At 35.3% G+C, this 15,536-nt stretch overlaps 1 protein-coding gene across 1 annotated transcript in view; it reads left to right on the top strand.

Annotated features, from left to right (window-relative positions):
• Window positions 1-835: 835 nt before the first annotated feature.
• Window positions 836-15,536, top strand: part of LOC141332328 (FACT complex subunit SPT16-like) — a 46,190-nt gene continuing 31,489 nt past the window's right edge. The window contains exons 1-7 of the mRNA XM_073837463.1: window positions 836-1,162; window positions 4,128-4,220; window positions 4,928-5,098; window positions 5,184-5,336; window positions 7,350-7,496; window positions 12,264-12,415; window positions 12,500-12,672. Coding sequence (XP_073693564.1) covers window positions 1,097-1,162; window positions 4,128-4,220; window positions 4,928-5,098; window positions 5,184-5,336; window positions 7,350-7,496; window positions 12,264-12,415; window positions 12,500-12,672 — 955 coding nt within the window. The 5' untranslated portion in view covers window positions 836-1,096. The remainder of the gene's footprint in view (window positions 1,163-4,127; window positions 4,221-4,927; window positions 5,099-5,183; window positions 5,337-7,349; window positions 7,497-12,263; window positions 12,416-12,499; window positions 12,673-15,536) is intronic.

Genomic DNA, 15,536 nt, shown 5'->3' with positions numbered 1-15,536 from the left:
TATGTAAATAATAAATGATATTATCTAGGGGTCTTGGAGTCAAAAGGATAATTAAGAGGTGCTGTAAGACATAATTATGGAGTGGACTATTATTGAGTTAGTGTATTAGCACTTAAACACATCATTTAGCTCATAAAATGTTTATTAAATTATCTTTTTTTTAAACTATATCAACAGTTTTCACAAAATCACTCGTTTGCTCTGAAAGCGCGCGCTCGCGCTCCAAATCCACGTGCTCTGCTGGAGAAGTTCGCGCTCTTTCGAATGACACTGAATGGCGGGAAAAATCCGTGCGCGCGGACAGCCGGAACGCGGTGGCGTAGAATCAAAGGCGGGGTTTGCGCGAGCACGTGACCACCAGGTCTGGATTTCATTGGCCCAAACTGGATGACGTACCCGTTAGGGCGGGAGTTTCTGTGAGGGAGGGAAACGCAGGAAAACAAAACCCGTAATAAACCCCGTTGTAAGCTTCAAAAGCGAATTAATAGTTAATAAACGAGCGCATCGTTTTTTTAAAAACATACCGTCTTTTCGTGAAACAAACAAGTGTCTCGTTTAAAATAATAATAATAACACTTAACAATTGTAAAGACTCAAAATGGCAGCATACATAAATAAATAAATAATTACCTCTGACAAATAAATTAATACAATTAATTTTAATTAAGTAAATATTTCTAATATTTTGTCAAACAAAAATGCACCTGGTTTCTAAATTAAAAATAAATAAATAAATGTTAAATATATGCTTAAAGAGCAGAAAGGGGGCGGAGCTAACGCTTAGTCGCACACATGCGTGTTTTAACATGATATATTCACATCATCACCGCATCCACAGGCCAAAAGAGACTCAAGAGCACTTAAAACACAACGAATAACGTTACATTTTATCGAAGAATAGTCGTCTTTTTTTTAAATAGACATTTTGGCACTGTGTTTATTTTCATATTTGTGTATTATTTTGTCGTCCAGTGTAGAGCAGAACCACTGAAAAATCTCTGAGGAGAGAGAAAGAGCGAGTGTTTGTCCGCTCTCCGCTGCTGTACTTCAGTGTTTGAGTGTGTGCGCGCGCGCGTGCGTGTGTTGATGTGATATTATGGCGGTGAATCTGGATAAAGAAGCGTTTTACCGCCGCATCAAGCGACTCTACGGCAACTGGAAGGTACGGAAAGCTCACAGTCGCTCATAAACGGCAGTAAATGATTTTGCAGATTATATTCTGACTGAAATGTTGATGTCTGATGTGTTTGTGCGCGTGTGTGTGATGCTGGAGGTCCTCTCACTCTCTCTCACTCACATTCTCAGGCCTCATTTCCATATAACTGTCGTATAAACACACACAGGCCACCGCGTTTGTCTCTGTCGGTTCGCACGGCGATTTATTTCGGTTTGTAACGGAATCGATAAAGTTAGCTTTGATTTTCTGTCATTTTTGCGCGGTTAGCGCATCGGCTAATGAGCTAGCCTGTTAGCATGTAATGTTTTCACGCCATTTCCGCTCGGTTACAATTCATGTCGATAACGGAGATATTAAAATATATTGGATAATTAGTTTTTTGTTCGCGTGTTCGTAAACATTTATCAGGTGAACTCTTTATTAGGATGCTAAAGTTCTGTGTGATGTAGCTTTAGCTGTGAGCTAGCTCTTATTGAGACATGCTGCAGGTGGGAAAGAAAATTGTTACTTCTATTATTAATAGTAGTTATTTTGCTCAATCTGAGGCGTTTTTCTTTTCTGTCAGCACGGTTTTGTTGTCAAAAGTAGTGCCATAATACTTTGAGTAGATGTAGAACTTTTTGTAGATAATTATTTTTCTCTATTATATAACGTGATTCTGTTTTTCCGTAATCTGTTTTATTTTATATAATACTTTTAATTATAATATTATGAGTGCAGTTATAAGTTTTGTGTTGTTCTTATTGTTATTACAGATATTTTAAAATATTTTTAAGGTCATATTTAATCTTATAGCAAATAATTATTTAACGTGCTTTAATATTATTTTGTTTAAATATTAGTAAATATTTTTTGCACATTTTTGGGTAAAGATAACGGTTTTAGATATTAATAAACACTTATATAAAATATTGTGTGTGATATTTAATTGTTGTAAAAATTCTTACTATTGATATTTAAGGTTATATTTAATCTTATGACAAATAATTATTTTATGTACTTTAATATTTTGTTTAAATATTAGTATATATTTTTAGCGATTGGGTAATGATAACGATTTTATATATTAATATATAATTATATAAAATATTATTGTGTCCATTATATAATTGTCAAATTTCTTGCTATTGATATTTTTTTGATGTTTTATTTTTTTAAGGTTATGTATAATCTTATAACAAATAATTATTTGACGTACTTAATAGTTTTATATTTTTAAATATTTTTTTTACGATTTGAGTATAATTGTCCAAAAAATTCTTATAATATATCAAATAATAAATTGATATTTTTTGATATTTTATTTTGTAATCTTATGTTACAAATATATATTTTATATTTTAATATGTTATCAGCAAATTATTTTATATATTTAAATATTACTACGTTAATTTGTAATGATATAACTATAGCACAAAAGTAATTTATAATGATTTTATATATTTATATAACATACACACTATATTGTTTTTTTGTATATTATAATAATACACTTTTTTTCTATAGAACCTTTAAAAGTAGAAAATCAGAGCGCTTCAGAAGAATTAAAAACAAAGCATTAATAAAATTAAAATACGGATAGAGATAAAGTACCTATGAAAATGATCAAGTAGCAAAAATAAGATTATAAAATAATCAGGTGAAAGCTACCCTGAAAAAATAAAGTTTTAACTGAAGATTTAATTATATAATTATGTATGAAATGATAATGTATACCAAAAGCTAACAATTATTGAAGGTTATAAAATAAAATATTTTGTATTATGTTTGTTAAGATTTTATATAATTGTAATAATAATTATTATATAAATTTTTTTACCATTATCAGTATTTTTCAATATTTTATTTCATAATGTTATGTTACAAATTTATATTTAATATTTTAAAAATATATATTAAAATCTAATTATATATTCAAAAATGTCTACATTATTTTGTAATGATATAACTATAGTATAAAAGTAATTTATAATGGTTTTATATATTAATATACAATTATATAAAATACATACTGTTGTTTTTGTATATTATAATAAAAAACTTTCTTTTCTATAGCACCTTTAAAAATTGAATATCAGAGCGCTTCACAGGAATAAAAAAAAAAAACATAAAACCAAAGCATTAATAAAATTGAAATACAGACAGAGATAAAGTACCTATAAAAATGATCAAGTAGCAAAAATAAGATTATAAAATGATCAGGTAAAAGCAACCCTAAAAAGATGCGTTTTAGCGGACGATTTAATTATTATATGATTATGTCTGAAACTACGCTGTACAGAGTTAATAATTTTGAACATACCAAAAGTTAACAATTATTATATGGTTATAAAATACAACATTTTATATTATTTTTATGTTATGATTTTGTATAATTTAATTATTATAAGAAGTGTTTTGTTTCTTACTGTTATCAGTTTTTTTAGATTGTTTAATGTTATAATACAAATATATATTTAATATTTTATATATAATCATTATTAAATTTTATGTATTTAAATGTTACATTGTTTTGCAATTTGTAAAAGTAATTATAATGATTTTACATATTAAGATAAAATGCTAAAAATATTGCAGTTTATTTTATATATTATTATAATAAAACACACAATTTTTATAGTGCCTTTAAAAGTAGAATATCAGAGCGCTTCACAAGAATCTACAAACAAAGCATTAATAAAATTGAAATGCAGCGATAAAAGTACCTATGAACATTTCATCAAGTAGAAAAAATAAGATTATAAAATAAGCAAGTAATAGCTACCCTAGAAAAATTGGTTTTAGTGGACGATTTAATTATTTAATTATGTCTGGAATTATTATTTTTTATTTATAATTTTTATAATTTATAATTATTTTTATTATTTATTTTTAATGTCAGACAAGATATAATCAGTTTCTTATATCTCTTTATGATATTTTGCACCATAACCCTGTTTTTTCGTGGCAGAAAGGTGAAGATGAGTTCGGAAAGGTGGACGCCATCGTGGTTTCTGTTGGAGTCGATGAGGAGATCGTCTACGCTAAATCCACAGCACTTCAGGTGCAGTTAAACACTACTTTTGGACCACAAACCCGGTCATAAAATGAATAAATAAGCTTTCCATTCATGCATGGTTTGTTGGGATAAGACAATAGTTGGCAGAGATACAACTATTTGAAAATCTGGAATCTTGAGGGTGCAAGAAAATCGAAATATTAAGTCGCCTTTAAAGTTCTTAGCAATGCATATTACTAATCAAAAATTAAGTTTTAATTAGGGCTGTCAAATGATTGATCATGATTAATCACATCCAAAATAAAAGTTTGTTTTTACATAATATATGTGTGAGTACTGTGTAAATTATGTATATAAAAATACACTTGCATGTGTATATATACTTGATGCAAAATGTTATATGTAACTATAAAGAGTTTATATGTATATTGAATTAAATATAAATATTTATAGACATTTATTATATAAACACAAACTTTTATTTTGGATGGGATTCATCACGATTAATCACTTGACAGCCCTAGTTTTAATATATTTACAGTAGCAAATGTACAAAATATCTTCATGGAGCACGATCTTTAGTTAATATCCTAATGATTTTTGGCATAAAAGAAAAGTTGGTTATTTTGACCCATGCAATGTATTTTTGGCTATTGCTACAAGTGTTTTTGTGTTGCAGGGTCACATTTATCAACATATAATACTATCCGACTGATCATTGCATGTTAATTTCTTATTTCTTCTGGCCGCAGACATGGCTGTTTGGTTACGAGCTCACAGACACTATAATGGTGTTTTGTGAGACCAAGATCATTTTTCTGGCCAGTAAGAAGAAAGTTGAGTTCCTGAAGCAGGTCGCCGTCACAAAAGGCAACGAGAACGCCAACGGGATTCCTCCGATCTCGCTGCTCGTCCGAGAAAAGGTATTACTGGTTATATACTTGTACGTAATCCAACTGAAGCACTTTCCGAAAGCTCTAACGGGTTTTAAATCTGATCGTGTGACAGAGCGAGAGCAACAAGGTGAACTTCGAGAAGATGATCGAAGCCATCCGCGGAAGTAAAGAAGGCAAGAGGGTCGGCGTGTTCATGAAGGACAAATTCCCAGGAGAGTACATGAAGAGCTGGAGCGACATGATCACGGCTGAAGGCCTGGAGAAGGTCTGTTTGACTTGCTTTTACATGCAAATCGATATAAGTTTCATATCACACTTTTTTTTTTTTTTTTCTCAGAAATATCACGATTTTTTGTCATGTTGGTTTTACTATTTTGCAAGTTGTCTGAGCAGTACAGCCAAACTAATATCCCTATTTTAAAGCCAGAGCCTTACAAGCTAACACATTATAAAATAAAAAGAGCGGCAGATGTTTAGGCCAAAGTGGCGAAGATAAAAATCTGTCGTTATTTTATCTTTGTTGTTAAAAAAATAAGAATGAAGATAAAACATAGTTCTTTTCAATTTTCAGGTACAGTAGGTGTGTTTTTTTTATTTATTTTATCATTATTAAATCGTTGTTGTTTTGTATAATAATTGTATTTATAATTATATGAATACAATTATAAAAGTCTTTTATTATTATTACTGATATTTTTAGATATTTTAAATTGTATATTATAACAAATAATTATTTAATGTACTTTAATGATATTATTTTTACATTGTTTAAATATTAGTTTTTTGCGATTTGAGTAATAACTATTTTTATATTAATATATTTTATAACCATATAATAATTGCTAGCTTTTGGTATATGTCAAAAAATTATATAACTGTATATTAATATATAAAAAATACAATTGTAAAATAAAAGTATCGATATTGATTAGAAAATATTGATTAGCAAGAAAAATAAAACTCTTTGAATAATAATTATAATACAAATATTATATAAAATCATAACACATAATATAAAGTGTTATCTTATTCAATTATATAAATTTTTTTGCATATACCAAAAGCTAGCAATTATTATATGGTTATAAAATATAAGATAACATTTTATATTAAGTGTTATGATTTTATATAATATTTGTATTTTAATTATTATACCAAGAGTTTTATTTATTTTTACTAATCAATATCGATATTTTATTTTATAATGCTATATTACAAATATATATTAAATATTTTAATAATAGTAATTAAATTATTTTATATATTTAAATATTACTAAATTATTTTGTAATGATATAACTATAGTATCATAAAAGTTATTATGTTTTTATATTAATATAAAATGATGTAAAATACACACTATTTTGTTTACGTTCTTTTCTATAGCACCTTTAAAAGTAGAAGATCAGAGCGCTTCAAGAATTAACAAGAACATATATGAAAAAAACATAAATAATGAAATATAGCCAGAGATAAAGTACCTATGTTCATGAAGGACATGAGTAGGTGTTTATCAACTGCATTCGAGAAATTGAATTAACAAATATAAAAATAAAACACTATACACAGTATATACATAAATTATTAATTGAGTCTTTTTAAAGCAACTGTATTAAAGTTGTATTAACGTGATTTTTCTATGTGTTTTATTATATTAGCCTACCTTCAAATTTTACTCGCTTTCAATTTTTTTTTTTTTTTTTTTTTACATGAACATAAAACTTATTTTGAAGAATGTGGGTAACCAAACAGTTGCTGGTCCCCAGTGTTCATCACCCCCCAAAAAATTATAGTTTTAAGACATGTGAATGAGTAAATTTTTGGGTGAACTGTCCCTTTAATAACAATTAGTTCTGTCGCTTTAAGAACAGCATGCATCTAATGTTTACAGGCGCACATCCTTTTTTCTCTCAACTGTTTACTTTCACTTTAGACATAACCAACAACTGTTTATATGTAATTCTTGTGCAAATCAAGGGCAAAAGGTAACTTAGTCCAGTAATCAGGTGCAGTTTGATAGACTTTTAGCATGAAATGATGTTATTTAGGCTTAAAATGCATGGAAGTAATGTACTTTTGTGACTGTGAATAAGTGCAGTGTCCCGTGAGTGAATGTAAGTCATGTTTTACAGTATGTAAAGACAGAGGCAATACTAAGATATTTATTCAAAAGCAGATCGTGGACATTTGAATCATCTGCGATCAAAAATCGTCCTATTGCACACCCCTAACGTGGAGTAAAATAAGCTGAATGCATGTGTTTCTGATGGTTTGTCAGGTGGACATCAGCACGGTGGTGGCGTATACGATGGCGGTGAAGGAGGACGGAGAGCTGGCGCTCATGAAGAAGGCGGCTGCTATCACCAGCGACGTCTTTACTAAGTTCTTCAAGGAGCGAGTGATGGAGATCGTGGACGCCGATGAGGTTCGTTCACACGTGGCTCACTTTATCCTTCATTTAACACTCGTAAAGTCATAAATGTCTGAAGAAAAGTAGGTTTTTGATTTTTAGAATCATTAAAAAAAATGTTATTCTGCTAACCAAGGCTGCATTTATTTGATTAAAATACAGTAAAAATTGCAAAATATTATTACTTTTCAAAACAACCCTTTTCCAAAGTAAATATCTGATAAAGTGTAATTTATTCCTGTGATGCAAAGCTGAATTTTCAGCATCATTAGTCCAGTCTTCAGTGGCACATGATCCTTCAGAAATCATTCTAAAATGCTGATTTGCTGCTCAAGAAACATTTCTGATTATCAGTGTTAGGGATGCACCGATACTTGCATTTCAGTACTCGCCGATACCGAATACTTAATAAAAACATGATTTAAATTTACAGGTAACAGCTTTAGTCATATAATTTAACTAAAAAAAACAAGGGACTAGTTTGGGATTAAGAACATTTAAAATGAAAAGCATGTTGTATGCAACATATTACAGAATAAATAATTATATTAAAAAAAAAATGTAAACGGTGACAGTGCAACTCAAGGGGCATTAATAAACATCTTTGCTATTTAGTGCACAATATTTGAATAAACTAACAACATCCACCAACATAGAACTGGCGGTCAGTGCAACTGAGGTAGGTATTAACATCAAGTCTAAGACGACTCACTTAATAGAGCCTATTTAGAAAAAGTGAGTGGCAGGTTTTTTTTTTTTTTTAAGAAAAGTTGCTTTTCTGCATTATCAGCGGTCAGCCTGTTTCTGTTTTCATCTATAATGTGTGACACTGAGCTAAAAAGCATTTCACTTTCCACACTGCTACATGGGGCTGAGAGGTATTTATGGGCCATTTTAGCCAAAGTGGGGAACCTGATTTTGTTGACACCCCGGTACTTCAGAGGACTGTCTTCACAAGGGCTTGAGGCCTCTCTGAGGTATGTGTCGAGCTCAATGGCAGCACCTGCTCCTTAGTGATTTCTTCAAATACAGTGTCCAGACTGCTGCTAGTGCTGGCCTGGGCCTTGAGGAACAGTTTAGCAGGAGGTTCTGCAGCTTCTGCCCGACTCCCCTCTGCCTCAGCTCTGGACATCGTCTGCAGCTCCTGCTTCAGGTGCAGCTTGGCCTCCGGAGCATTGATGGAGGAGAAGAAGCGATCTTTATACCTGAACAAAATTCATGAATGTATTAATATGTGGAAAAATAGGACTGATTTTAGTTTCCCCTAAACCACTGTCACAAATGCCAGCCATTTGGCTTTCTGGTAGTAATAAGGGAAATATATTTCATATTATATATTTATATTGCATACATTTGTATTTGTGTATTTTAGTTACAAAATTATAATATATTTCAGATGGAAATTAATCTTGCATTTAGTACTGTAGTTTATCATTGAATACCTATAGCACACAGACTTTACCTTGGGTCAAGTATGGCGGAGATGAAGTACAGTGGGTTGGTCTCGACGTCACTGAAGCGCTTCTTGACAGCTGCCAGTAAGGTTGCTTTCATTGACTTGATGCCGTGGTCCTCGTCTGTTTTCTCTGTTTAGAAGTCTCGCTAGCACAGTCACAGCTGGGATGACATCAGAGGCTAGTGCATCGTAGCTGCTCACTTTTTTAGGTAGTTCCTCAAAGGGGGCGAGGATGGCAACAGTTTTCTCCATAAGAGCCCATTGGTGAGCGGTGAGATAGTCAGGGAGTTCATGCTCGGACAAATACACCCCCAGCACTCGCTTTTGCTCAATGAGGGACTGGAGCATTTAATACGTGTTGTTCCAGCGCGTCTGTACGTCCTGCTGCAGTCTCTTTATTGGCTGGTTGAGCTGTCCCTGAATGTCCTCGAGGCGGGACTACAGTCGTGGCCAAAAGTTTTGAGAATTACATAAATATTGGAAATTGGAAGAGTTGCTGCTTAAGTTTTTATAATAGCAATTTGCATATACTCCAGAATGTTATGAAGAGTGATCAGATGAATTGCATAGTCCTTCTTTGCCATGAAAATGAACTTAATCCCGAAAAAAACTTTCCACTGCATTGTTAAGAAGGCTTCAGGGCGTCCAAGAAAGTCCAGCAAGCGCCAGGATGGTCTCCTAAAGAGGATTGAGCTGCGGGATCGGAGTGCCACCAGTGCAGAGCTTGCTCAGGAATGGCAGCAGGCAGGTGTGAGCGCATCTGAACACACAGTGAGGACAAGACTTTTGGAAGATGGCCTGGTGTCAAGAAGGGCAGCAAAGAAGCCACTTCTCTCCAAAAAAACATCAGGGACAGATTGATCTTCTGCAAAAAGTATGGCGAATGGACTGCTGAGGACTGAGGCAAAGTCATATTCTCTGATGGAGCCTCTTTCCGATTGTTTGGGGCATCTGGAAAAAGGTTTGTCCGGAGAAGAAAAGGTGAGCGCTACCATCAGTCCTGTGCCATGCCAACAGTAAAGCATCCTGAGACCATTCATGTGTGGGGTTGCTTCTCATCCAAGGGAGTGGGCTCACTCACAATTTTGCCCAAAAACACAGCCATGAATAAAGAATGGTACCAAAACACCCTCCAACAGCAACTTCTTCCAACAATCCAACAACAGTTTGGTGAAGAACAATGCATTTTCCAGCACGATGGAGCACCGTGCCATAAGGCAAAAGTGATAACTAAGTGGCTCGGGGACCAAAACGTTGACATTTTGGGTCCATGGCCTGGAAACTCCCCAGATCTTAAAACTTGTGGTCAATCCTCAAGAGGCGGGTGGACAAACAAAAACCCACTAATTCTGACAAACTCCAAGAAGTGATTATGAAAGAATGGGTTGCTATCAGTCAGGATTTGGCCCAGAAGTTGATTGAGAGCATGCCCAGTCGAATTGCAGAGGTCCTGAAAAAGAAGGGCCAACACTGCAAATACTGACTCTTTGCATAAATTGTCGATAAAAGCCTTTGAAACGTATGAAGGGCTTGTAATTATATTTCAGTACATCACAGAAACAACTGAAACAAAGATCTAAAAGCAGTTGAGCAGCAAACTTTGTGAAAACTAATATTTGTGTCATTCTCAAAACTTTTGGCCACGACTGTAGGCTAAGGCGTAATGTTTAAAATGCCCAACTATTTTCCGCATCACTGCTATAGCATCAGCTATGCTCCTCTGTGCTTATAAGCCCTCATGAACAGCCAGTTGGAGCGTGTGCGCGACACACGGCAGACTTGGGAGCCCTGCGTCATTCATGGCTTTAATCATGCTTTTGGCATTGTCACGAAGCACAACATGTGCTGATGTTTTAGGTATACCCCATGTCTGGAGAACACATGCGCTGTAGCCTGGCTGGTGTGTGAGCCGCGGAATTGTTTCGCATGTAATATGGCTCGTTGCTAATTAGCGACACGGGGCTAACACTGCTTGTCCAAATATCCGTGGTGAAACTAGACGCAGAGGAGATTTGCAGTAGGCTGTGGATATGTGTTTTTTCACGGAGTCGTGTATTTTAGGCAGCTCCGTGTCAGTCATGTAGCGGCGGCTTGGGACATCATCTCTGGGCTCCAGAACATGGAGGAGACGCAGGAATCCCACATTTTCTACCTCCGAGAGTGGCTGGTCACTCAATGCAGTGTACTCGATAATTGCCTGTGTTATTTTCACAGCAGCACGTAGATTGTCTCTGGACATTTTCTGTCGTCTTGCAAGAGTTTGCTGCAGCGTGGGTTGTGTTGGGATATTAGGTGCTTGATTAAATTAAATTGTGTTAAATGCGCTACCTTTTGAGCCTCGTCTGGACAGTTTCACTGAGCACAATTTGCAGTCCGCCTTTGTTTTGTCGTCTTCATTCACTTTGAAATAGTTCCACAGGGCTGACATGTCTCATCTCGCCTTCTCCCCGCTCTGAGCTGCAGCCGGGGGCCTGGGGGGCGGGCACTCGGCGCCTGTGATTAACCCCTTACACGCCGCTCAAACATGGACATTTCTCAGACCGTGGTATCGGGGGACTTTTAACGAGTACTTTAGAAATTGTGGTATCGAGGCCGATACCAGATACCGGTAACGTATCGGTGCATCCCTAATCAGTGTTGCAAACAGATGTTGCCCAGTATTTCATTTTAGATGCGTTTCATTTTGATACATTTTTCGAAATTGTTTGATGAATAGAAAGTAACAAAGTAAATGTTTTACTTTCACTTCTGATCAATTTAATGCATCATTAATGATTAAAAGCATCAGTTTCTCTATAAAATCATCTACAAATATCTAAAATGGTATAACACAAATATTTATTACTTTTTATGGAGGTCTTACGTTTGTGATTAAATGTAAAAATGTTTATTCAAGCATTTTCGTTTTAATTTTAATTTTTAGTTTAAGATTTATTAATTTTGTTGTGTTTGTCACATTTCTTTTTTGTCTTCAGTTTAGTAATTTTTATCTACGTTTAGTATGTCAAGTTAAAAAGTTTAACATTTATTTCTTTTTGAAGTTCATTTGAAGTCACATTTGTTTATAGTTTTAGGTAATGATAATCACTCTGGTAAGCTTTTTATTCGTCAACGAAAATGTCAATAGATTTTCTTCATAGCTTTTGTCACTGAAAATAAGTTTTGGTTTCGTTATTGTCTCGCTTTCGTCTGTGAAAAAATGTTGACAAATTTTCATTTGTCAATTAAATGAATGCTGATTCTATCATTAGACTTACAATGATTTGGGGAAATGCAGCCCTGGTCCATATGCTAACATCAGTCCTGTCTGTGTGGTTGTTCATCAGAAAGTCAAACACAGTCGTCTGGCTGAGTCGGTGGAGAAGGCCATCGAAGAGCGTAAGTTTCTGAGCGGCGTGGACCCGTCGACTGTAGAGATGTGCTACCCTCCCATCATCCAGAGCGGCGGCAACTACAGCCTCAAGTTCAGCGTCGTCAGGTGGGATCAGCAGAATCACGTGAGATTATTTATTCTATCGGAAGTAGATAATCAGAAACTAAACATCTGCGTTTTCTCTTGCAGCGATAAGAACCACATGCACTTCGGCGCTATAACCTGCGCCATGGGGATCCGCTACAAGTCCTACTGCTCCAATCTGGTGCGCACGCTCATGGTGGACCCGCCACAGGAAATGCAGGACAATTACAACTTCCTGCTGCAGGTGGAGGAGGAGCTTCTGAAAGAGATGAAGCACGGTGAGCAGACGGACAAAATGGGGTTATGATATGTGTGTCAGGGCTCTACGCTTTTCTTTTAAAAAATTTAGGAGCACAGTCAAAATTTCAGGAGCATGTCATACAAAAATTGGATCAAAGATTGGCCTTCACATTACGAGGTGATATTGAGCTCTGACAGGCTGCGTCGGAGCCAAAGAGCGCATTTCAAAATTAAATTATTTTTAACGGCAAATCGGTTTTGAAAATAACCGATTCCAATAATCGTAAAAATGCTTAATATCGGCGCCAATAATCGGCCGACCCCTAATACGTACCGTATCGTGACCTAGGCATATCGTTACACCCCTACTGTTGTATTAAATCAATGTCTCCCTTAAAGTTATCTTAGTTCATCGCAATCTCACAAAGTTTCATTATAATCACTGAAGCTCAATTAATCTCTTATTTACACTCTCTCTACACTGTTTATGAAAGGATTTGTGAGATATGTCTGTGATACATTACTCAACTTTGCAAAAACATATAGAAACCTTTGAAGGGCCTCAGAGCAAACACAAATATACTGATGGGGTCAGTCGCACTGCTGCTCTTAAATGTTTAAGTCAAGTCAAGATTACTTGTACAGCGCTTTTTACAATACAAGTTGTGTCAAAGCAACCTTACAGTATTAAAATAATAAAGTAAAATGTCAATAATAATAAGTTCCATATTTCAACAAAGTCAAATTGGGGAGGACTCATCTGGTTCCCATGGCCTTGTGCCGGTGGCCGTTTAGGGTAGGAGTTCTTTCTTGAGGATCTGTCTCTGGGGCTCATCTAGTTGACACGGTATCCGCTGACATTCGGCTGTAGGTGTTGATCCACCATCTGCTCTAGGTTTGGACTGGATCCGGGGGACTGCAGTGACCATCTGATCTGGATACGGACTGGATCTGGTGGCTATGGTGACCTGGGAATAAGAAACAAACAGACTAATATTAATGTAGATGCAAGAGTTCCAAGTTGCCACAAAATCAGATTGGAGAGGACTCATCTGGTTTTCGCTGTCTTGCGTTGATGGCCGTCTAGGTGCTGAGGTCTTCACTGATGATCTGTCTTTGATGTGATCTCTGCTGACATTCAGGGCTGTAGAGGATATCTCTGGGTGCTGATGGGTACGGACTAGATCCGGGAGACTGCAGTGACCGTCTGATCTGGGTACAGGTGGCTACGGTGACCTCGGAATAAGAAGGAAAGATACTAGTATTAGCGTAGATGCCATTCTTCTTCTGATGCAACGAGTACATCAGGTGTTATAGGAAGTGTCCCTGGTTCCAGTTGACCTAAATAATGCAGCCTAACAATCCTTTAACGGATTTGGAATAGGAAATGTATTAAGCGTAGGCCAGGTTAAAGAGATGTGTCTTTAATCTAGATTTAAACTGGCAGAGTGTGTCTGCCTCCCGAACAGTGTTAGGTAGATTGTTCCAGAGTTTGGGCGCTAAATGTGAAAAAGATCTGCCGCCCGCAGTTGATTTTGATATTCTAGGTACTATCAAATTGCCAGAATTTTGAGAACGCAGCGGACGTGAGGGACTATAATATGATAAGAGCTCGCTCAAGTACTGAGGAGCTAAACCATTGAGGGCTTTATAAGTAATTTGCAAGATTTTAAAATCTATACGTTGTTTTATAGGGAGCCAATGCAGTGCTGACAGAACCGGGCTAATATGCTCATACTTTCTGGTTCTAGTAAGAACTCTAGCTGCTGCATTTTGGACCAGCTGGAGTTTGTTTATTAAGCGTGCAGAACAACCACCCAATAAAGCATTACAATAATCTACCCTTGAGGTCATGAACGCATGAATTAATGTTTCAGCATTTGACATCGAGAGCATAGGTCGTAATTTAGATATATTTTTTAGATGAAAAAATGCGGTTTTGCAAATGCTAGAAATGTGGCTTTCGAAGGAAAGATTGCTATCGAATAGGACGCCTAGGTTCCTAACTGATGATGAAGAATTTACAGAGCAGCCATCTAATATTAGACTGTGTTTTAGGTCATTACTTGTAGAGGTTTTAGGTCCAATAATTAACACCTCTGTTTTTTCAGAATTTAGCAGTAAGAAATTTCTCGCCATCCAATTTTTTATTTCAACTATGCATTCTGTTAGTTTTCCAAATTGGTATGTTTCGCCGGGCCGCGAAGAAATATAGAGCTGCGTATCATCAGCGTAACAATGAAAGCTAACACCATGTTTCCTGATGATATCTCCCAAAGGTAACATATAAAGTGTAAAAAGTAATGGCCCTAATACTGAGCCTTGAGGTACTCCATACTGCACTTGTGATCTAAATGATACCTCGTCATTCACTGCTACGAATTGATGCCGGCCAGATAAGTACGATTCGAACCAAGCCAGTGCACTACCACTAATGCCTACATAATTTTCAAGTCTATTTAAAAGAATGTTGTGGTCAATAGTATCAAACGCAGCACTAAGATCCAGTAGCACTAATAGAGAGATGCAACCACGATCGGATGACAAGAGCAGGTCATTAGTAACTCTAATAAGAGCAGTCTCAGTACTATGATATGGTCTAAAACCTGATTGGAAATCCTCACAGATACCATTTTTCTCTAAGAAAGAACACAATTGTGAGGATACTACCTTTTCTAGTATCTTTGACAGAAAAGGGAGATTCGAAATGGGTCTGTAATTGTTTAATCCATTTGGGATCAAGTTGAGTTTTTTAATTAGAGGCTTAATAACAGCCAGTTTGAAAGTTTTGGGGACATATCCTAACGATAGTGACGAATTAATAATATTCAGAAGAGGATCTATGACTTCTGGAAGCACCTCTTTTAGTAGCTTAGATGGAATAGGGTCTAACATACATGTT

Source organism: Garra rufa, chromosome 3, assembly GCF_049309525.1.
Source record: "Garra rufa chromosome 3, GarRuf1.0, whole genome shotgun sequence".
NCBI classification, from domain to species: domain Eukaryota; kingdom Metazoa; phylum Chordata; class Actinopteri; order Cypriniformes; family Cyprinidae; genus Garra; species Garra rufa.
The sequence above is the reverse complement of the archived record's forward strand: the minus strand, read 5'-3'. Positions and strand labels throughout refer to the sequence as shown.